This window comes from Fundulus heteroclitus, chromosome 18, assembly GCF_011125445.2.
Source record: "Fundulus heteroclitus isolate FHET01 chromosome 18, MU-UCD_Fhet_4.1, whole genome shotgun sequence".
NCBI lineage: Eukaryota > Metazoa > Chordata > Actinopteri > Cyprinodontiformes > Fundulidae > Fundulus > Fundulus heteroclitus.
Genome location: NC_046378.1, coordinates 13,938,234 through 13,959,558, shown reverse-complemented (window position 1 = coordinate 13,959,558; position 21,325 = coordinate 13,938,234). Strand labels below are relative to the sequence as shown.

Sequence of the window (21,325 nt, the reverse complement as noted above, 5' to 3'; positions counted from 1 at the left end):
ATGTGATATTTGACTTATTTCCTCTGCTTTTTGGTGCCGTTCTAATAAACGCATTTAACAAAACATGTAATTAGAAAAACATTCTGGGAGAAACTCTCAATTATGTGGAGCAATTTTAGGGGTGGTAACACTTTGGGCCATAACTGGAACTTAATTTAAAATCTTTTTCTTTTTAAGCACAAGTGGATAAGATACTGTTTTTTTTTTTTTTTTTTTTTTTTTTTTTTTTAAAGTGTTTTCAAACCAGATCGGTAGCTGAGGCGAAGATTTAAACTCTAAGGAACGCTGCGTTGTTCTGTTTTGTTCTTGTAAATGTGTAAAATAACGTTACACAACCTTTATACGCCTCATATGTGGAAACATTTTTTGCTAAATCTTAAGTTTGAATTTAGTTTAAATTTGTTGCCATTTAACTGTCTACAACCAACTAAAATTGGATTTTCAACAGATTAAGTAAAAAAATAAAAAAATAAGCACGGTCTAATAATAAAACAATTTAGCACCTTTTCCTGCAGTAACCCTGAAACGCATCCTGAACACGAAGGAGGGGAAACTCTACTGACATTGCTTGTTGGAGGCAAACATTTCTGACCTGAGTAACACGGTCCAACTTGTCATTTGTTTTGGAAAAAAAAAAAAAAAACCTTTTTTAGGGAGTCACCAAGAGGTTCGTCGAGAAGATGCAAGAGCCCAGCTGATGAAGGAGGACCCCGAGCTGGCTAAGTGTTTCATTAAAACGCTCTTCGGGGTCCTGTATGAGGTGTACAGCTCGTCGGCGGGCCCCGCTGTCCGACACAAGTGCCTTAGAGCCATCCTCAGGATCATCTACTTCGCTGACGCTGAGCTGCTAAAGGATGTGCTGAGGAACCACGCCGTGTCCAGGTAGCCGCCCCGTTAGCCACCGCTAACATTTTGAACGAAGAAAAGCACGGCGGCGTTTTCAGCTGATTTGAGCTGAAACCTGACCGGTCGTCCGTCTCTCCCCCTCCAGTCACATCGCCTCCATGCTGTCCAGCCAGGACCTGAAGATTGTGGTGGGTTCTCTGCAGATGGCAGAGATCCTCATGCAGAAGCTGCCCGACATCTTCAGTGTCTACTTTAGACGAGAAGGTACTGAGCGCCGCCGCCGAAACGCGCAGGCTTAACTTACAGCCGCACGACTAACAATTACTCTTTGGATGAATGTTTTTTTTTTTTTTTTATAAAACTAAGTGGTAGAAACCATTGAATCTCTGTGGAGCTGACATTGTTAAAAAATAAAGCCCACAATCACTTGGCTTTCACACATTTATTAATATTGCCGATGTCTTGGCTTTTTTTTTTTTTTTTTTTATGTTGCCATGTTGTTGTTTTTTACGAGCGTTCCTCATTCTTGCAGGTGTAATGCATCAAGTGAAGAACCTTGCAGAGTCTGAGAGCTTTCTTGTCACTAGTCCCCCAAAGGCCTGCTCTAGCGGTACAGCCAGTCTCTGTACCACAACAATCACCAGTGTATCCACAACGTCGGCCAACATCGCAGCTCCCGACCTGGGCTCCCCCAGCTTTCAGCACAGCATGGACGACTCTCTGGACCTCAGCCCGCAGGGGTGAGTTAAAAAAACGGTCCCGCGGCTTTACACAACATGAAGGGAGAAGTGTCAAACGTGACGTTTAGCTATGCCAGGGTTCCCGCGGATCCTTAAAAAGTCTTAAAAGGCATTGAATTCTGTAACATAAAACTAAGGCCTTAATTGGCATTAAAATGTCTTAAATCCGTCTTTCTTAGTTCTTAAACTTGTTACCAGGTCATAAATAGGATTTTATTTTTGTAATCCTCACCAAATAGTAAAATAATTGACACAATTATATTTTTTTTAAATTTACCGAACGGCTCAATGTAACCATTATTGGTCCCGTCCCGATAGCGGAACCAATAAAAACTGTTGCGGCCGGACCATAGCTGCGAGAAAGAGTTGGCACTGGTTATGTTGTGGTTTTTAAAACTGATTTATAGTTTTATTTTAGTAGGGAACAAAACAAAGTTTGTAAATTCAGTTCAGTAGTTGTTAAAAATATATCTGTAATTTGTGTGTTTTTAGCTTTTTTCCTATATGGAATGTTTTTCAAAATTTTAAACATGTTCACTGGGCCAGAAAGTAATGGTTTTATCTTAAAATAAACATTTGGGTAAAGTTGTCGCATCCAGGTTTATCTTGTTTATTGTGAAGTTGGTCTAAACTTTTTATTTCAAGTGGCATTAAAAAGTCTTAAAAAGTCTTGAATTTAACTTGCCTTATGCTGTAGGAACCCTGTGTGCAAATGTTAAAAATAAATCTTCAAATGTACGTTTTATTCCCCTAAATGCTGTTTTAGAAATGGTAGTTTTAAGCTTCAAGCTCATCTCGAATGGTTTTCTTCCCCACCAAGGCGGCTAAGTGACGTCCTGAAGAGAAAGCGCCTTCCAAAGAGGGGGCCCAGAAGGCCCAAGTACTCCCCGCCAAGAGATGATGATAAAGCAGACAATCAGGGTAAGCGTTAAAGCGCTGTGGGACGCTCTGAAGTTCTCGACATTTGGGAAAGGAACGCTACATTTGATTGATATTGGCGTAACTGTCAGTCTTCTCTGCAGCCAAGAGCCCTACCAGTACTCAGTCCCCCAAGTCATCCTTCTTGGCCAGCCTCAACCCCAAGACCTGGGGGAAGCTGGGCGCTCAAACCAACAACGCCAACTCCGAGCCGTCGCGCACAGCGGGAGTAAGCGGCCTGGCGAGGGCTCCTCCCAAAGACTCCATCTCAAATAACAGGTAATTCTGAGCTTTTTCAATTCAGGAGGATCTCTAATTGGTTGACGAAGTGGCTCGTTTTGTTTGATTGTCACGGGTTTGTTTTGATTCTTTGTGTTTTTTTGAAATCGTAGAGACAAAATCAAAGCCTGGATTAAAGAGCAGGCGAGTAAGTTTGTGGAGCGCTACTTCAACTCGGAGAACGTGGACGGCAGCAACCCGGCTCTGAACGTTCTCCAGAGACTCTGCACGGCCACCGAGCAGCTCAACCTGCAGGTAAGGCGTCCGCTCTCGCTGGAAACCAAATAAGTAGCAAACAAGCTGGATTTGGCAGGTTTTGTTTGACACTCTGACGTAAACTGCTTTTATTTCTGAGCTTTGACGCCAACATGAAGCCGAGGGCTGCTTTACAGCTCAGGGTCTGTGCTCCAGTGATGGAACAGGATGGCTGAGTTTAAGGGGAACAAAAACAAACCTAAAGTAGTGCTCCATGTTTTGATGGATGTGGCTAATATTGTTTTTGGAAAGGTCAGTGAAATGGTGGCTGAAACATGGAGATGAGTCTTTAGTTTCACTTTGTCAATGACTTCTAAGGGTATAAATGTACTTTATGGTCGCATTATTGCTGCGTATGGATACGTAAGGTAAAGGCCGGTTCACACGGCGGGATTTGAAAATAGTCAAAGCCTTAGAGCAGGGGTGTCTAAACTTTTTGGCACACGGGCCAAAATTCTTGAGTCAAAAGTACTCGAGGGCCAAAAAATAACAATGAAAAATAACCCAAATATCATGTTGTGAATTTTTTTTTATCTGCTTTATGCAGATAAGATATGCTCATTTTAATTAAACTAATTATTCAGATTTTCTGAAGGAAAATGGCTGTAGAGCCATAGTTAAAAATGGGTTTTGCACATTTGCTTTATTAAAAGATGATCATCCAGTTTGCAAATTACATTAGAACCAATTGATGATAAAAAAAAGAAAAAAGTTGCTCATTTTATTAAATGATTTGGGGAGAAAAAAAGCAGCTTTTAATGCACAAAAGCTTGCATCTGAGTTAAAGTTCTCAGACAGATGTGGTCGTATTTACTATGAAATTAAATAGAATGTACAAAGTGTGGTTATTAGAAGATGAATACGTTTTCAGTTGTAAGATCTTAACCTGTCTGTATTCATTTTACCCTAATAAAAATAAAACGTTTCCATCTCCGTCAGCCAAATCTTTCCAGTAGACAAAATCTTTCTTGAAATGCAGTTTGGGGGCCAAACAAAATCAGTCCAGGGGCCACAAATGGCCCCCGGGCCACACTTTGGACATGCCTGCCTTAGAGGAACCACACAGAACGGTAAAAACTCTTAGACTGATTTTAATGGAGAAAAAACATAAAAAGAAAAGCTGTTGGTTGAAGAAGCGGAGACAACGAGAACGCGGGCTCTATGCTTGCTGCACTGGGAAATGGAGGCCATTTATTATAAAAAAAAAAAAAAAGTCTCTCTCTCTGGGAATCCCTCACCTGGCTTTCTGATTGGCTAACGTCACATTCAACAGGCTCCGCGCTCGTTTGTCTTCAGAGGACATCAAAAACATGTATGATATCGGGACAAGACAATCCAACATGCTGACTAGCCCTGATTTGAGGTGGGAGCGGCCCTGACGTTCTACCGAGCGGACCCGATCTCTCTTAACACGCCACACACACGAGGATATTCTCTGAAGATTATCCTAAGACATACCGATAATTGGCGCCTCTCAGCAGGAGGGGACCGGGATTTGAAAATCAGGCTAAAAATCCTGCCGTGTGAACCAGCCTTAACTCGTGTCTGAGTGGTCTGGTCTTCTAAGGCTTTCTTGTGACTTTCTGCTGTCTGGTACTAGAGAACCGTTTATGTAAATTCTGCTGAAGCTGAGGGAGTCAATCCGCCTTCAGGAGGGTTAATGCTTTAGAAATTAAACTAAATTAAAGTTGGTCAGTCAGGAACTTTGCAGCATCTGCAGATTTCTTGTTTCATTTTAAATCGAAGCAAGCGTGGCTTGTCCCAAAGGAGCTTTAACCACACACAGGCAGCTTTGGGACTTGTTTCTTTGAACTTAAAATCTGCCCTGCTGTCAACCTGGCTCAGATTTATCTTTTTGTTTTAACTACTCTTGGATAAAAACGGTTTTTAAGCCTGATGGATTTTTTTTTTCTTTTCCTTTAACGTCCTGAACCTTTTGCTAGATGGGAGTGGAGGAATGTGTCCAGGACTCCACGGTAAGTGGAGTCTGTTTCAGTGGCGCTGGCTTTCTTTTGGAGTCTGCAGGTGTAAATGTTCATCATCTGGGGTCCAATCCATCACTGATCGGTGAATATTGAATAGTAAAGGTGGCTGAGGACACAACCCTTGGGAGTCCCTATGGTCGGGATGAGGATTAGCTATTTTTTATTAATGTATTCGCGTCTAAGCACTAAGGATTGGCAATATGGACCTAAAATTAATCCCTTTTTGTGATGATTTAAAGAAAAGAGTGTACCCATTTTGAAATAGTGTAGATAGATGGATAGATATCTCCAGTACCCTGAAGAAGTCTATTTCAAAATGGGGATGAATGGATCTTAACTAAGGAGCCAATAAATATTGCAAAGAAAAGTATTTCGATTTTGGATTCATTCAGAAATGAAACGGATTTAATCGGCACTATGCTTGTTAGAGCATAAATGCCTATTTATGTTTCTAATAGGATAAATATTATATTTGAGCTTCAATATGATAATAATCAGCTTATAGCAGTTTGTTTAGAGAATTAAATGTTAAAAGACAAAAAGATGGTTCTAAAATGTTCATATGCTAATTTAGCCCTGGGGATAAACTGTAGCGGTTTAGGTTCGTAGCCTACAGCGATGCAGGGTTAGAGGTGGACTAGAGGTCATGGATTTGATCAGATGTTGTTTATTTCAGTCGCCAGAGACTCGAGCTTTAACTTAAAGTTGGAAAATCCGACTTTTAAGCATCTCTGTTCTGCTCCACAGCGAGTACCGTATTTTCCGGACTATAAGTCGCAGTTTTTTTTCATAGTTTGGCCGGGGGTGCGACTTATACTCTGGAGTGACTTATGTGTGAAATTATTACACATTTTTACCGGTATTTTATTACACCTGTTATTTTCACACCAAACCACAAGAGGGCGCTCTAGGCCTGTGTTGAATCAGACGTAAGCGACATAGAAGCGGAAGTGCCGCATCTTCTACCTCCGGAGTTAACGGAGTTATTTGAAAGTGACACCGAGGATGAAGATTTCACTGGATTTTAGTTATTTGGAGTGACACGGGCGCTTTGGTTAACTTCTTCGCATGTTATTTATGCTATAGTTATCTGAATAGCTTTTAATATGTTATGTTAACATACCAGGCACGTTCTCAGTTGTGTCCTGTAGCGTAAGCTAACCGTACAATTATTCAGCCTGTTGTTGCCTCCGTTCTATTTTTATTTAAAATTGCCTTTCAAGATGACAGGTCTGTTCTTGATGTTGTATATTATCAAATAAATTTCCCCCAAAAATGCGACTTATACTCTAGTGTGACTTATATATGTTTTTTCCTTCTTTATTATGCATTTAATGGCTGGTGCGACTTGTACTCCGGAGCGACTTATGGTCCGGAAAATACGGTATTTGTAATATTTCACCCCAGGAATGAAACCTTTCCTGGTGTTTTCTAGGTGGATGGAGGGTTGGAGTGCCTGCTGGAGATCTCCAACATCGTATCAGAGTCTGATGTGTCGTCTTTCGAGATCCAGCACAGCGGGCTGGTGAAGCAGCTCCTGCTCTACCTGACCTCCAACACAGACCGAGACCTCCTCAGCCGCGACGTGCGACTCAGGAGGTTCCTCAACGTCTTCGCCGGGTGTCCGGTGAGAAGCCCTTTCTGAGTACCCAGGCCGTCAAAACCTGGAAGCTCCTTACGTTGATGTGCGATGACCCGTTTCCTCTCCTGAATCTGTCCTAAATAGTCGTTCAAGACAGTGGAAGCTGTGCATAAACATTGGAGGGTTTGTGACCTGCGTCCTGTCCGCCATTATCCTGCGCTTGTGTGTTTTATCGTGTTCTGTCGGTGGTTCACAGGTTCCTGGCGTGGATCCCGTGGGCCGCCTGGATCCCGCGAATAACTCGGCGTACCTGGGACTTGTGCACAAGATGAACAGCTGCCTGAGCCAGATGGAGCAGTTCCCCGTGAAGGTGCACGACTTTCCCAGTGGCAACGGCAACGGCAGCAGGTCTGTGACCCCCCCTGCACACGTTTCAGCTTTATGACGAGGTGCCCCGTCTGCTCTGCTCCATTAAAAACACACCTTTGTCTCTTCAGGGGATCTCAGGCGCTGAAGTTCTTCAACACGCATCAGCTCAAGTGTCAGCTGCAACGGCACCCGGACTGCACCAACGTCAAACAGTGGAAAGGCGGCCCAGTGAAGATCGACCCCCTGGCCCTGGTGCAGGCAATCGAGAGATATCTCGTGGTCAGAGGTGAGAGGCGTCTTTATTTCCCCTCTTAGAGGTGCTGGATCGCTGCGTGCTTCCTGTAATCCTGAGGAAGAAGCGGGTCTTCAAGCTAAAGCTGAACCACACTGCAAAAATAGAACTAAAAATAAGAAAAATCTTCTTGAAATGAGAGTATTTTTCCTTGATTTGAGCATGTAAATAAGATTATTTGCCAATGGAATGAGATTTTTGCACTTAAAATAGGTACAATTCATCTCCATCGTCTTATTTCAAGTGCTGTATATCTAATTATCGTATTTTAGGGGTAAAAATACTAATACCATTGGCAGATAATCTTATTTACCTGCTCAAATCAAGGGCAAACGCATTAATTTCAAGAAAATTCTACTTATTTTAGTTCTCTTTTTGCAGTGCAGGGATGCAGATGTTTGTATTGATCCATTTCTGACCGCTCTGCTGCGATTCAAGCTGGGAAATCTTTGTTTCTGCAGGTTATGGCCGAATCAGAGAAGAAGACGAGGACAGTGACGATGACGGTTCGGATGATGAGATAGACGAATCCCTGGTACGTCGCGGCGTCTTTTTTTTTTTTTTTCGTCTGTAATTGTGGTGAATCTGCCGTGACTTCAGCTGATGACGCTTGTCGCTCCCGTCAGGCGGCCCAGTTCCTGAACTCTGGCAGCGTGCGTCACAGACTACAGTTCTACATCGGCGACCACCTGCTGCCGTACAACATGACGGTGTACCAGGCCGTACGGCAGTACAGCCTTCAGTCAGAGGAAGAGAGGGAGTCTACGGACGACGAGGCCAATCCGCTTGGCAGGGCTGGAATTTGGACCAAAACGCACACGATATGGTAAAAAAACAAAAACAAACAGATATTAGGGTCATTTTCCAAGCCTGGATAAATTAGATTAGATTAGATTCAACTTTGTCATTACACAGGTACAGGTACAAGGCAACGAAATGCAGTTTAAGGTCTAACCAGAAGTGCAATAGCAGCAAGTGCAGGATAAACAATGGTCCCATAAGTACAGGACATGGGTTATTACTGAATAAATATAGAGATGGATACTAATATAAACAGAATTATGGATTAAGTTTGAATTTCCAGACTTCAGATCTTAATCAGTTATTTAAAAAATAAGGCTTGTAGCGTTTTTATAATTTATTTATTTTATCTTCCGAATAGATGATTCTAGAGAACCTAACTCGCCTTCCTGGGAGTTTTATCAAATAAAGAAATCATTGATCTGCAGCTGTGAAAATTCAGTTCAGATTTCTCTACATAACACAGATTTCTGTTGATTTAAGCGTTTCCAAAAGACCCCAAAAATGTAGTGCGGGTTTTAATCTCACTGCTAAATCACACGGCAGCTTCAGCCCTTTGTGCTTTGACTTTCATCAAAAATATCCAAACTCTTCTGATTATTATTTTCCCTCCCAGTCTCTTGCCTAGTCTAAACTCTAGAGTGTGTGGTTGGACCAAAAGATGATTTAAAAATAATGGCATTCAAATAACAATGTAAATGAAGGAACTATTACAAAAATGTACCTTCTCTTTTTTTAAAAAACAAACAAACAAAAACAAAAAAAACATTTTTTCGTTCTTCTCTAGAGCTGGACACTTTCTGAAAGTTAATTTCTTAGTTTTTCAGACTCTTTGAGACTGTAAGAGTTTCTCAGAGCTTCACTGGAACGCACAGCACTGTGAATTCACACCAATGAAAATAAACTATCTGCTTTGTCGTATCTAGATTATTCCACTTTTGGGGGCATTGGGTCAGAATAAGTGTGGAAGTGTTAATGTTAAGGTGTTTCTCAGAGCCGTCAGAGACCAAATGTTTCCTCTTGTCCTCCGGCAGGTATAAGCCTGTGAGAGAAGACGAGGAAGGCAGTAAGGACGCAGTGGGTGGAAAGAGAGGCCGGGCCCAGACCGCTCCGTCTAAAACCTCCCCACGCAACGCCAAGAAACAGGACGAGCTGTGGCATGGTGAGGCGGAGAAGCATCCTCAGCTCTACAGCTTCTTCTAAGTATTTTCAGCTTTAGCTCGTTAGGCTCTGCTGGTTAGTCGACATGGTTTCAGTTTTGATAAGTTGAAACTTTTCATTGTTTTTTTTTTTGTGACTGCCAGAAGTTGTGGGGACAACGGCGCTTCAATTGTTAAAAAAAAAAAAACGTAAATGCAGTTGTTCAAAGCAAAACTCTTCTTCTGTGGTAGGCACAGCGGTAATGCTCTAGCGCGTAACCACCAGGTCCACAGAGCTGGACTTTGATTTTAGCAGCTGTCCCTGAGGCCCAGATGCAGTAATGTTAGCTGATGGGCTAGCTTACCGTTTGTTTTAGGTGAGGAAACCATAGACATAATATAAGAGTAGACGCCTCGTTGGGCGGGTTCTGCCTCTGCTGCGATGCGTCAGAGCGTCCGCCATCTTAAATGTGGCAAATCTGCATTACTCAGTCACTTAAACAGTATCAGAGGGACTTTAATCTCAGAATATACTTTATATTCGAAATATTTTTTATTTTTGTAATATTAAAAGTTTATTTTCGTATCCCTTTAGCTTCATTCTCCTGAATTTTTTTCATAACATTACCACTTTTATGTTTTTGTTTTACTTTATTGTCCTAGGTCTTTTTTTTTCTCATATTATTAATTTTACCTCTTTAATACTCCCCCAAAAAGTCTGTCCCTAACGGTTCACATGTGACACGGTTTTATGAAATGAAGACCACAATGTTTAGATTTAACAAATTGATCCTTATAGTCATAACACATACACATATATACACACACACGTATATATAAAATCACACAGCTATTTATTTGGCTTATTTATAATACTTGAAAATCTATAAATGCACATATTTGTCTAAATACAGTAGTCTGTACTGTGTACAAGCTAAAAACCTTGAAAAATAATGGTCTTGCACAGCTTTTTTCTAGTGTTACCACTCTGCAGCTTTAGTGTGTCCAGTTTTGCAACATGGTGCAGCCTTAGTTTATAGAAGGCAGATACAAGTAGTGAAATCAGTCAGAATACATTTCCAAGCAGCACAGGAATGAGGCATCTTCACTAATCCACATTAACTACAACAGAACTCAACCTTTTTCTGCCATATACAATATGGCGGTGACGTTGACGTGCGAATCTGCGCCCTATGACGCGTCTACGTATATGATGTCAATGGAGGAAACTCCTCAGCGGAGGCGGTTTATGCGCTTGGTGCATTTATTCATTGCGTGTTTCTGTTCCATATCAAGACAAAGACCGTTGCATAATCACCGTCACTCATACGAACAGCAGCTCGTTCCTGGTAAGCCGTGGACAAACTCTCAACCTGTCACCCATACAAAGGTTTCCTCCTCTATTTGTTTAACCACAGTGACACCTAGTGGCCACACCCTGATGCAGACAGCGTCTTATTGTTCTCATACAGGAACCAAAGGCAAATCAACATTAAAATAGCCAACTTGTACCCAACTTAAAACGTATATTACTAACTTAAAATGGTTACTGCAGTAAATGTTTTTATGCTGCCATCAAGCTATCCATGGCACGAATTTCCAGGGAAAATCTGTGTTATGAAGGTACATTTGACTATTAAATGCTTTGTGCAAAATCTGAGTCCTCTTAACTGATTACATCTAACAAAGACTCAACTTATGCAGCCTGAAGTTGCTACATTCTGATTTCTAAATCACAGCAGAACTAGCGTCAAGCAGTACCCTTTAATTTATCCACTAAACGCGCAATGTTTATGAACAAAGATAGTTACTGTTGTACAGACCAACTCTGTCGTGTTCAGCTGCTCATGAGGTCTGTCGTCCGCGTGCTTTTTATCCATCGTTTGCTTTTTTTTCTGGACTCCTTTTAGCTTCTGGGAAATGAACAAACTGTATTCCACCTTCTAAGCATTCAGGAAAACGCTCGTCTGAATTGTGCTTTCCCCTCTGACAACGTTTAACCAAAAAGAAATTCCCTCTGACCCAAGACGTTGGAAATGTAACGTCCCCAGAATGTTAGCCGCGCCGCTTCTACAGGTAAAGGCCGATCGCTGATTGGTCTGTTCCTGACGAGCCTCCATGATCGATCGGCAGGCGACGTCACGTCAATTAAGGCAAAGAATCCCCAGAAACGCCCTGGTTCCTAATTTCATGCACAGTTCTTGCTATAAACACGCATTGAAAGCGGCGCGCTGAAGTGCTGCAGTGGCCAGACGCCTCTCACCCCGCCGATGCGTAGAAAATCTGTGAGAATGTGTTCGGCCGGCTTCAATCCCGTCCTCTTTTCCTGCTGCCTCACTCAGATGGCGTCTGCCCCAGCGTCTCCAACCCTTTGGAAACATACCTCACCACAGAGCCACCGGAGACCATGACGTTTGACGACCCCTCTCTGGACGTCACGCTGCTGCTGAGGATCCTGCACTCCATCAGCAGATACTGGTTCTACTTGTACGATGTAGGTCACCTTTTCAACACCGGGTGTCTCATTTTAAACTGTTACTGTAGATGAACTTCATACTAAACTAATGTTAAATCTTTAAATTGTGTTTTGAACAGAGATGCAAGATAACTGTCATATTTGCTTTTGTTTTTTGTAGAATGCTGCGTGTAAGGAAATAATTTCCACCTCTGAGTTCATCAATAGTAAACTGACTGCCAAAGCCAATCGCCAGCTACAAGACCCCCTGGTCATCATGACGGGGAACATCCCCACCTGGCTCATTGAGCTGGGAAAGACCTGGTTAGTCCTGCCCACAGCTCAGCATAGCAATGAAACGGCATGAAGCAGTAGTTACAATTGTTCTCTCCTCCTCCGCAGCCCTTTCTTCTTCCCCTTCGACACTCGGCAGATGTTGTTTTACGTCACGGCCTTCGATCGAGACAGAGCCATGCAGCGCCTGCTGGACACGAACCCCGAGATCAACCAATCAGATTCTCAGGACAGCAGAGTGGCACCACGCCTGGACAGGAAAAAGGTGCCGTTTGCCTCGTCCAACCATTGAATTACAGGCACACCGATCGGTTCACCAGAGATCCGCATTTCCCATGATCCTCTCTGATCGTGGATCGGCAGATCAAACACTAAAACATCTGATCTTACTTTTCCTATCAGAACCAAGAGCTTTAAACCAGATCGTATAATTTGATGCGCCTCTTACGCTTACGAAGATTTGGGACACATGTATTGATGCACAGATATTTAAAAAAAAAAAAGAATTCCCTTGCAAATTAATTTTCTGTTGTATTCAGCCTCTAAAGTCAGACGTACACAGTGCAGTTTCAGAAAAGCACTGGGCACTCCAGATACGACAGTAAACCCTCTCAACAGATGGTGGTAGTGACCCAGAATGATTCCAAGGAACTTTCTGACCCTGCTAGATATCTGTCTAAGGTGGGGTTTGGTTGAGGGAGCATTAAATGTACAGTCAGTGCGTCTGTCACACTAAACGACCACAGAGCAGCATTTTGACCGCATGACCAGAGACTTTTTTTTTTATCCAGACCGGTCACTCAGGTTCAAGTCACCATCGAGTTTTTTTGTCCTTCCAGAGAACGATAAACCGAGAGGACCTATTAAAGCAGGCAGAGTCCGTGATGCAGGACCTCGGCAGCTCCAGGGCGATGCTGGAGATCCAGTACGAGAACGAGGTAATCCTCCGCCGACCTGAGTATTTCTGCCGCCCCGTTTGGGCCTGAAGCAGAACTGAGACGTTGCTTTGTTCCAGGTGGGCACGGGTCTGGGACCCACGCAGGAGTTCTACGCTCTGGTCTCCCAGGAGCTTCAGAGAGCGGATCTTGGACTTTGGAGAGGCGAAGAGATCACTCTGGCTAATCCTAAAGGTGCTGACCCACGCTCTGTAACATTTAACCCTTCTGTCACCGAGCGCCTAGCCGGGGACGATCCGTGTCCGTGAACGCATTAAAGACGGACGGATCACAATGATCGGTTAAATAAAACTTAATGTGGCGACTTTGTGGTAACGCCGCGCGCTCCTTTCTCTCCTCAGGAAACCAAGAGGGCACGAAGTACATGTTCAACTCCAGAGGACTCTTTGCTGTTCCCTTCGGCAGAACAACAAAACCAGCACACATAGCCAAAATTAAGATGAAGTTTCGCTTCTTAGGAAAGCTGATGGCCAAAGCCATTATGGACTTCAGACTGGTACTGACCTCTGGTTTCTGTCGAATGTCTTTGAACTCATCTGTGGAGCTTTAGATGTCCTGTTTTTGTTTGACGTCTCGTGCCATGAAACGTTTTTACATCGTTTGTTTTCTCTTCTTCTAACGTTTTCCAGCTGGATCTGCCGTTGGGGCTTCCGTTTTACAAGTGGATGCTGCGACACGAGACGTCTATAAGCTCCCACGACTTGATGAACATCGATCCGGGCGTGGCCAAGTCCATCCAGCACCTGGAGGACATCATTCGCCAGAAGAAGAGGCTGGAGCAGGACCGGTCACAGGTGAGGACACGCCTCCGCGGTGGTTGCACCGGCGTGGCGTTAAAAATGCAGAGAAACCCCATGAGGCTGTGCTCTGCTTCCACATACCTGCAAAAACGCTCAGTGGAAATAAATGTTTACATGAGCTTCCAACCTTTCTTTTTTTTTGTTTTTGTTTCTCCCCACACTGGTTAATCAGCGTTTGCCCTCGTCTTTCCAGACCAGAGAGACCCTTCAGCAGGCCCTAGAGAGCCTGAACATGAACGGCTGCTCGGTGGAGGACCTGGGCCTGGACTTCACTCTGCCGGGCTTCCCCAACATTGAGCTGAAGAAGGGCGGAAAAGACGTGCCAGTCACGATCTACAACCTCGAGGAGTACCTCAGGGTAGATTACTTGTTTATTTGTTTCTTTTATAATCCAGAATGCTGTTTTACTTCAGTTGTGGTCAATGGTTTTTGTTTTTTGCATCATTGTAGTTGGTGGTTTACTGGACCTTAAATGAAGGCGTATCAAGACAATTCGAGTCGTTTAGGGAAGGCTTTGAGTCCGTCTTCCCCTTGCATCACCTGCAGTATTTCTACCCAGAAGAGGTAAGAAACGTCGGCGTTTCCTCGCTCCTTTTGATTTATTTGCGCTGCTGTGGTGCACAACAAAAGTTTTTTTAATTGCCGTTACTAGAGGGGACGAGTGGACTTGAAATTATATCCAAATGTTCTGTGTGGTCGTAGTTAGTCGCGGCTCCGCAGACACAAACGCTGCTCTGAAAGGAAAAGTTGCCCATAGTTAAAATTCCCACTTCATTACTTCCGTTATGAAGCGTAGTGCAAATGGGGATTCGCTCATATGCTGCGACATAAATGCAACATCCTTTCCTTGTCAACAACATTTTTCACTGTGCACTTTATCCTGGAACTGTCCTGCAAAGTTACTTAATTTATCCTGCAAAGTTACTTTATTACCCTGCAAAGTTACTTTATTATCCTGCAAAGTTACTTTATTATCCTGCAAAGTTACTTCATTTATCCTGCAAAGTTACTTCATTTATCCTGCAAAGTTACTTTATTATCCTACAAAGTTACTTTGTTATCCTGCAAAGTTACTTTATTATCCTGCAAAGTTACTTCATTTATCCTGCAAAGTTACTTCATTTATCCTGCAAAGTTACTTTATTATCCTACAAAGTTACTTTGTTATCCTGCAAAGTTACTTTGTTATCCTGCAAAGTTACTTCATTTATCCTGCAAAGTTACTTTATTATCCTGCAAAGTTACTTTATTATCCTGCAAAGTTACTTCATTTATCCTGCAAAGTTACTTCATTTATCCTGCAAAGTTACTTTATTATCCTACAAAGTTACTTTGTTATCCTGCAAAGTTACTTTGTTATCCTGCAAAGTTACTTTAATATCCTACAAAGTTACTTTAATATCCTGCAAAGTTACTTTGTTATCCTGCAAAGTTACTTTGTTATCCTGTAAAGTTACTTTGTTATCCTGTAAAGTTACTTCATTTATCATGTAAAGTTACTTCATTTATCCTGCAAAGTTACTTCATTTATCCTGCAAAGTTACTTCATTTATCCTGCAAAGTTACTTTGTTATCCTGCAAAGTTACTTTAATATCCTGCAGTTACTTTATTATCCTGCAAAGTTACTTTATTATCCTGCAAAGTTACTTTATTATCCTGCAAAGTTACTTTATTATCCTGCAGAGTTACTTTATTATCCTGCAGAGTTACTTTATTCTGAAATCCACTGCAATTCACTGAAATGTTCATGCTGTATGCAAACAAAATTTCGTTCTGTACGCACTCTGTGCATACAAAATGACAAAGTTTGTCTAAGTCTAAGTCATTTTTGATTAATTGTTGTTTAGAGATGAAGAAACGTGTTGCGTAACTTGTTGTTTTTAACGTTTCCCGTAGCTTGACCAGTTGCTGTGCGGCAGTAAGTCAGAGACGTGGGACGTCAAGACGCTGATGGAGTGCTGTCGGCCGGACCACGGCTACACACACGACAGGTAGCGCTCCGCTCGCAGCTCCGTCCGCTATCCCACTGAACTCATTCAAGTGTTCACGCGCCGTCATCTTTTTAATATGTATTCACAAAAAAAAAACTGAGATTTGGCTCCAGTTTAGAGTGACCGACGACTAAATTGTTGCGTCTCCGCCTACAGCCGGGCCATCCGGTTCCTCTTCGAGGTGCTGAGCAGCTTCGACGCCGAGCAGCAGCGGCTCTTCCTCCAGTTCGTCACAGGAAGCCCGAGGCTGCCCGTCGGAGGTGATCTAAAGCGTCTAACTCTGAGCCGAGCACGTCTGCGGCGCCGCCGACCTCACACTAACCGTGGCCGTTGTAATCGACAGGTTTCCGGAGCCTGAACCCCCCTCTGACGATCGTGAGGAAGACGTTCGAGTCGACGGAGAACCCGGACGACTTCCTCCCCTCGGTCATGACCTGCGTCAACTACCTGAAGCTGCCTGACTACTCCAGCATAGAGATCATGCGAGAAAAACTGTTGACCGCCGCCCGCGAGGGCCAGCAGTCGTTCCACCTCTCCTGATCTCGCCGACATCTCGAATACAAATGCCTTCTTCAGCAAATGATGAAATCATTACTTCCTTAGTTTCGTTTTGTACTCTCGCACACCGAGGCTACGGGGATAGCCTTGTTGTTAGAGAAAGCAGCTTGCAGAAAAGTTAAGACTTTAAATATATATTTGCTGCCCCTGTCTCTCCAAAAAAAAAAAAAAAAAGTGGAAAAAAAAAAGAAAAATATAAAAACCGAAAAAGTGGAAGTGTGTTTCCATGACTCAGAACATAAGATATACAAAAAAAAAAGAGAGAATAAAAACCTATATCAGTAGTGTTAAAAAGATGAAAACATCTGGGTGACATTTTAAATTGCGTTGCTATGTGATATTTAAAGAAGAAAAAAAAAAAACAGGAAAAAAAAAATAAAAAAAAGGGATGTCTCCTCTCCAGAGCGGCGGACAGCCTTGTGGGCGTTAGTGGAGGAACGGGGAGGGCGACTTCATTGAGCAGGCTAGGTTTACTTTAGCTCCAAAGATCATTTGTACAGACAAATTTGCAGACTTTGCTCATTCTACACATTTGATAGAATAGTTCTTTGTTTTCATGTCTCCCCCCCCCCCTCGGTTCATATGTTGGCATTTAGTTCGGTATTATATCCGCCCTGAGTCTGCGTGTTGCATTTCGGTTCAGACCCCCCCCACCCACCCCTTTGTGTGTCTTTGCTTCCAGTTGTGAAAACGAGAGTTGCCGTTGGTTGAATGCAGGTAGTAATAAAATCTTTTTTTTTTTTTTTTTTTTTCTTCTCACCAAACACCATCTACCAGAGTTGGGACTGTGTTCTGGCCTCCTTTTTATTCTAGAGAGCTTCAGCTTAAATGAAGAGTTGTAACCCATGTGTTGACCAGGAAAATTTGTTTTTGCTCTTATTTTTGGTAGAGTTGCCGTCTTTCTGTTTTTGGCCCTGCCGGACGTGTAGGGTGATGTTGGTAGACCAAGCTCCGAGCAACCCTCAACACATAAAATGTAGCCGGGCACACACACAAAAACAAAAAAACACATTTAAAGAAAAGAAAAAAAAAATATTGGCTGGTCTCATTTTATCGTTTCTTGGCCAGATAGCATTTCAAGTTCATTTACGGAATAAAGTATATATGCAGTTTCATACCATGTTTGAGGTGGGAATGTCTGCTTGACCTTTTTTTTTTTTTTTTTTTTTTTTTTTTTTAATTTTCTATATTGTCTTTATTTCTTGCTGTAGTTGATTTTATTTTATTTTTTTTTTCTTTGCACTGCTGGCTTGGAACAAACCGTGGTGTGCACTTGCAGTCTGTGGCCAGGGGAGGGCGCCACTGTATGCTCTCCTGGCCCAAATCGTTCATGTGCTGGTTTCTAAGATCTGCAATAATTTACTTGCATCAGGTTCATGTTTTTACCTGAATATAAATAAAGTAACTGTTTGACTCATTGGGTTATAGTTTTGTTTTTAATGTTGATTTTTTTACTCTGTTAGGCTTCATAACGCAGCTCCGTGTTACAGATTTGGACTTTTTCTTTCCCCACCGCTGTTCTGAAAACCTGAAGCTCGAACAACAAAAGGCTTAGGTCATGATTAAATATTGCGTAATATGTGTGTGGGTGTTGAAATAAGCAATATTAAACCATAATTCCATCTTTTTATTCGCTTAATTCTTCTACTTACTTGGAAATACCTGTTGTTGGATTTTTTTTTTTTTTTTTCTAAAAGGCAAGCTATTTAGCCTCAAACATTCTTACATATGACATTTTATAAACTTATGCCATGTAACCTAAACCGTGCCAATATCAGGTTGGACCCTCAAGACTTTCTGGTCTAGGGTCAACTTTTTGGCTCCCTTATCAACACGGACACGTCATACAGGTGTTGCAAACCTTTCAGCTTACACATCCATGCTGGAGATCACCTGCTTCACCACATCCTGCCCAAACTGTTGAGAAGACGCCACACACCGTCCTGCAGCTCTGATGAAAGACTTTGCAGCTCTGATGGATTCACGCTTTCGTGTTAAATAGAAGTTCTGAATGTCCCATCGTCTTGGTGCAGCTGACATTAGGACTCATCGGACCAGGCTGTGTTCTGCACCAAATTTGGAGAGGATCCAGACTTCCTGTTTCCTCCCGTGCTCTTTCTGCTGTCGTCGGTTCAACCTGCAGTGCCTTCAGAAATGGGTTTTCTGCATGCATTTGTTCCTAAAGAGTGATTACGCATAGCTTTCTGGGATCATGAACCAGTCTGTCCTTTCTTCGTTGAATGGAGGCCTTCTTGTCCATAAAGCTTCAGCTGTTTTTCTGACCGTTTTCTGTAAATCTGAGAGCTGGTTGGGAAATTCCTAACAGATTAGCATTTTCTGGATTACTCGGTCAGACCTTGCTTTCTGGCACCAACAACCATGCCACTTGCACAATCGCTCAAATCCCCCTTTTTTTCCCCTCTATGGGAGGCTCTGTGTGAACTTCAGCATGTCGCCTTTAGCATGTCTATAGGACCCCTGAGTTGCTGCCATGTGATTGGCTAATATGTGGTTTGTGTCAACAAGCAATTGAACAGGTGTACCAAAATAAAAGTGACCAGTGACTGTTGTGGAATTAAATAAACATTTTCTTTTGTTTTTGGGGGGTTTCAGAAAGACGGTTAATGTCAAAATTTGAAGAAACAAAACAGCCTGCCAAATAAATCCTTTCCATATTTACAGAAAATGAGACATAATTGTTAAGCTACAGATACAAAAGGACTGAAGGAAAAAAAAAATTGTACTATCAATGTTATGTCGAGTTCTTAGGCAAGTTTCCGAGGTAGAACTGCTAAAATCAACTTCTTCCTTTGCCTTTATCAATCATTGCTTCTTTTTATATAATTTTGAGTCGAGGTTTTCAGGAGCGATTTGTGGTTCTGGGGCTGCCAGTCGGAGACTCCTAACCTAAATCCAGCATTTTGGTAAGTTTTCAGTTCATAACCACAAAACTGCACAGTCGATGCTGTTTTCTTCTAATTTAATATTTATGGCAGGCTCAGTAGAAGTATTTCTTATTAACTGGGTTTCAGAATGCTAAACAAAGTATAGGACCTAATTTTTTTTTAAGAAAAGCACGTTACCCTGAAACTGAAAATCCAAGATGGCCACCAACTTTCATTATGGCTGTCTCGTAAAATAGGAAAAAAAAGTTTTTCTGCATAAAACATTTATAAATAGAAACATGCTATTGAGCTGAACGTTAAAGGTGCAAAGTGGAAGTTTTGAAGTAAATTTTCTTTTCCCCCATATAATTGACCGATGTGTAAACTGAGTTATCTCTATTTACCGCTGTTGCCTCATTAGTCATGTTGCGTTCCATTTGCAGTCGGAACTCGGAAATCCCGGCTTCCGATCGGGAAATTCAATGGTAAATTTGGACTTTCCCCTCGGAAAGTTGCCTGTCAGACTGTTGGATCCAATATGGCAGCTCCTCGCATCAACAACGGTAAACTGTGATAAAACATGTTCAAGACACAGTTTTAAGAGTGCGTCTAAAATTAGTGTTACACGCAGCAAATTAAAAGTGATGATTGCATGTGGAAAGTACAGCTTTAAAGGACGTTTAAGAGGTACTATAAACAAAACGGCTTTCCTGGCTGTCGCCATATTTGAATCCCAACCTTTTGGTTTTTTGTTTTGTTGGAATCCTAACTTCTCCAACTCTGTTAACTGGAACGCCTTTTACTCGGGTTTACTCAGTTTCCAGCTTCTATTTTTGGTTCCAAAATTTCTAACCAAATGGAATCCAACATAATGAGAGAGCGATTCAGGTCGAATCCTCTGGGTGGGTTCGACGTGCTGTGCGCTCTTGTTCACCTGGCTACTTTGTTGAGTCTTTGCCTTAGTCGACCCATTAGCGAGAACACAGGCTAACTTCAATATTTAAATTTTAATATTAGGTAGATCTAGGCCGCCACTCGTGCTTGGTAGATGTAACACAGCCAACTTAAGCCTGGGTCTGCGCTTGCCCCAGATAAAAGCGCTAAGCCAACCATCTATATCCTTCAACACCCGTTTAGAAAACAGTAATCATTTGGATTGGATACAATAACCTAGGCAGGACATTCATTTTGACCAGAGCAATGCGTCCCAGGAAGGAAATGGGAAGTGACATCCATCGCTCTAGGTCCTGTTTAATTTTACAAAATAGTGTGGGAAAGTTGGCTTTATATAATTGATCAAAGGACGGGGTGATGAAGATTCCTAAGTACACAAACCCATTGGGAGACCATTTAAAAGGAAAGGAAGGTGTAGTAAATGGTATTGTTGAGAGGGTGCCGAGTGGCATCCCCTCAGATTTAGTTAATCTTATAACCCGAGAAACGACTAAATTGGTCAGTTACATTGAGCAGGCCTGGTATAGATGTTTCGGGGTCAGTTAGAAGGATCAGAATATCATCCGCGTATAAGGTTATTTTGTGACACAGCTGTCCAGTCTCCAAACCACATATCTTGGGTGTAACTTCAATATTTACAAATTTCTTTTTGACATTGATATTCCAAAATAGCCACAAATTTTCAAAATGGGAGTATTTACATGACTCAAAATCAGTACTTTCCAAGCTGTCTTAAAAAAATTAACCCATATTTGATGCTGTACCGTCAAGTGAAAGATTCTTATGGAATATTGACTTAATAGGTTGAACTAAATGTGTAAAATGCAAACTGAAGGCCCTGCCAACGTGGGGTGGCAGAAATATTAAGAGGTCTAGTAAATCTGTTGGACGACCCTTCCACATTTTGTCGGTGGTTGACAAAATGTGGTTGCAAGGTGATGCAAAAATGCTACTGCTTCAACACAGTTGTGTGCATGCAAATATGAGGACTAGATGATTGACTTACCCACCACACAATTAAAATGCAAGTCATTTCCATCTCTATATTCTATATTCTTCAGATTTGTTGCAAGTTGTAACACTGACAACATCCTACCTACCAGGAAAAGTGGAATCGTAAAATGCCCGATATACCAGCCACCCCAGATTAGTAGTCCACATTTTCTTACACTGTTGAAATGCAACATGCACAGTACTCCAGTAACTGTTTGTGCATGTAATTCCT

General features: G+C 42.2%; 1 protein-coding gene across 12 annotated transcripts in view; it reads left to right on the top strand.

The window, feature by feature from the left end:
- The window catches only part of trip12 (thyroid hormone receptor interactor 12), a 38,815-nt gene extending 21,136 nt beyond the window's left edge, over positions 1-17,679 (top strand). For 3 of the 12 annotated variants that reach the window (XM_021314769.2, XM_021314768.2, XM_021314773.2), the window contains 24 exons: positions 654-882; positions 992-1,110; positions 1,379-1,586; positions 2,407-2,507; positions 2,597-2,783; positions 2,897-3,038; positions 6,459-6,650; positions 6,862-7,013; positions 7,103-7,260; positions 7,728-7,801; positions 7,893-8,092; positions 9,102-9,229; positions 11,549-11,700; positions 11,843-11,985; positions 12,064-12,220; positions 12,795-12,893; positions 12,971-13,085; positions 13,253-13,407; positions 13,541-13,705; positions 13,884-14,069; positions 14,162-14,275; positions 15,609-15,703; positions 15,860-15,963; positions 16,047-17,679. In XM_021314769.2, coding sequence (XP_021170444.2) covers positions 654-882; positions 992-1,110; positions 1,379-1,586; positions 2,407-2,507; positions 2,597-2,783; positions 2,897-3,038; positions 6,459-6,650; positions 6,862-7,013; positions 7,103-7,260; positions 7,728-7,801; positions 7,893-8,092; positions 9,102-9,229; positions 11,549-11,700; positions 11,843-11,985; positions 12,064-12,220; positions 12,795-12,893; positions 12,971-13,085; positions 13,253-13,407; positions 13,541-13,705; positions 13,884-14,069; positions 14,162-14,275; positions 15,609-15,703; positions 15,860-15,963; positions 16,047-16,243 — 3,572 coding nt within the window. In that variant the 3' untranslated portion in view covers positions 16,244-17,679. Of the gene's footprint in view, positions 1-653; positions 883-991; positions 1,111-1,378; positions 1,587-2,406; positions 2,508-2,596; positions 2,784-2,896; positions 3,039-4,981; positions 5,132-6,458; positions 6,651-6,861; positions 7,014-7,102; positions 7,261-7,727; positions 7,802-7,892; positions 8,093-9,101; positions 9,230-11,548; positions 11,701-11,842; positions 11,986-12,063; positions 12,221-12,794; positions 12,894-12,970; positions 13,086-13,252; positions 13,408-13,540; positions 13,706-13,883; positions 14,070-14,161; positions 14,276-15,608; positions 15,704-15,859; positions 15,964-16,046 lie in introns of those variants that run through there. The other 9 variants (XM_021314771.2, XM_021314766.2, XM_021314767.2 and 6 more) reach the window with 5 other exon arrangements.
- Positions 17,680-21,325: the final 3,646 nt, after the last annotated feature.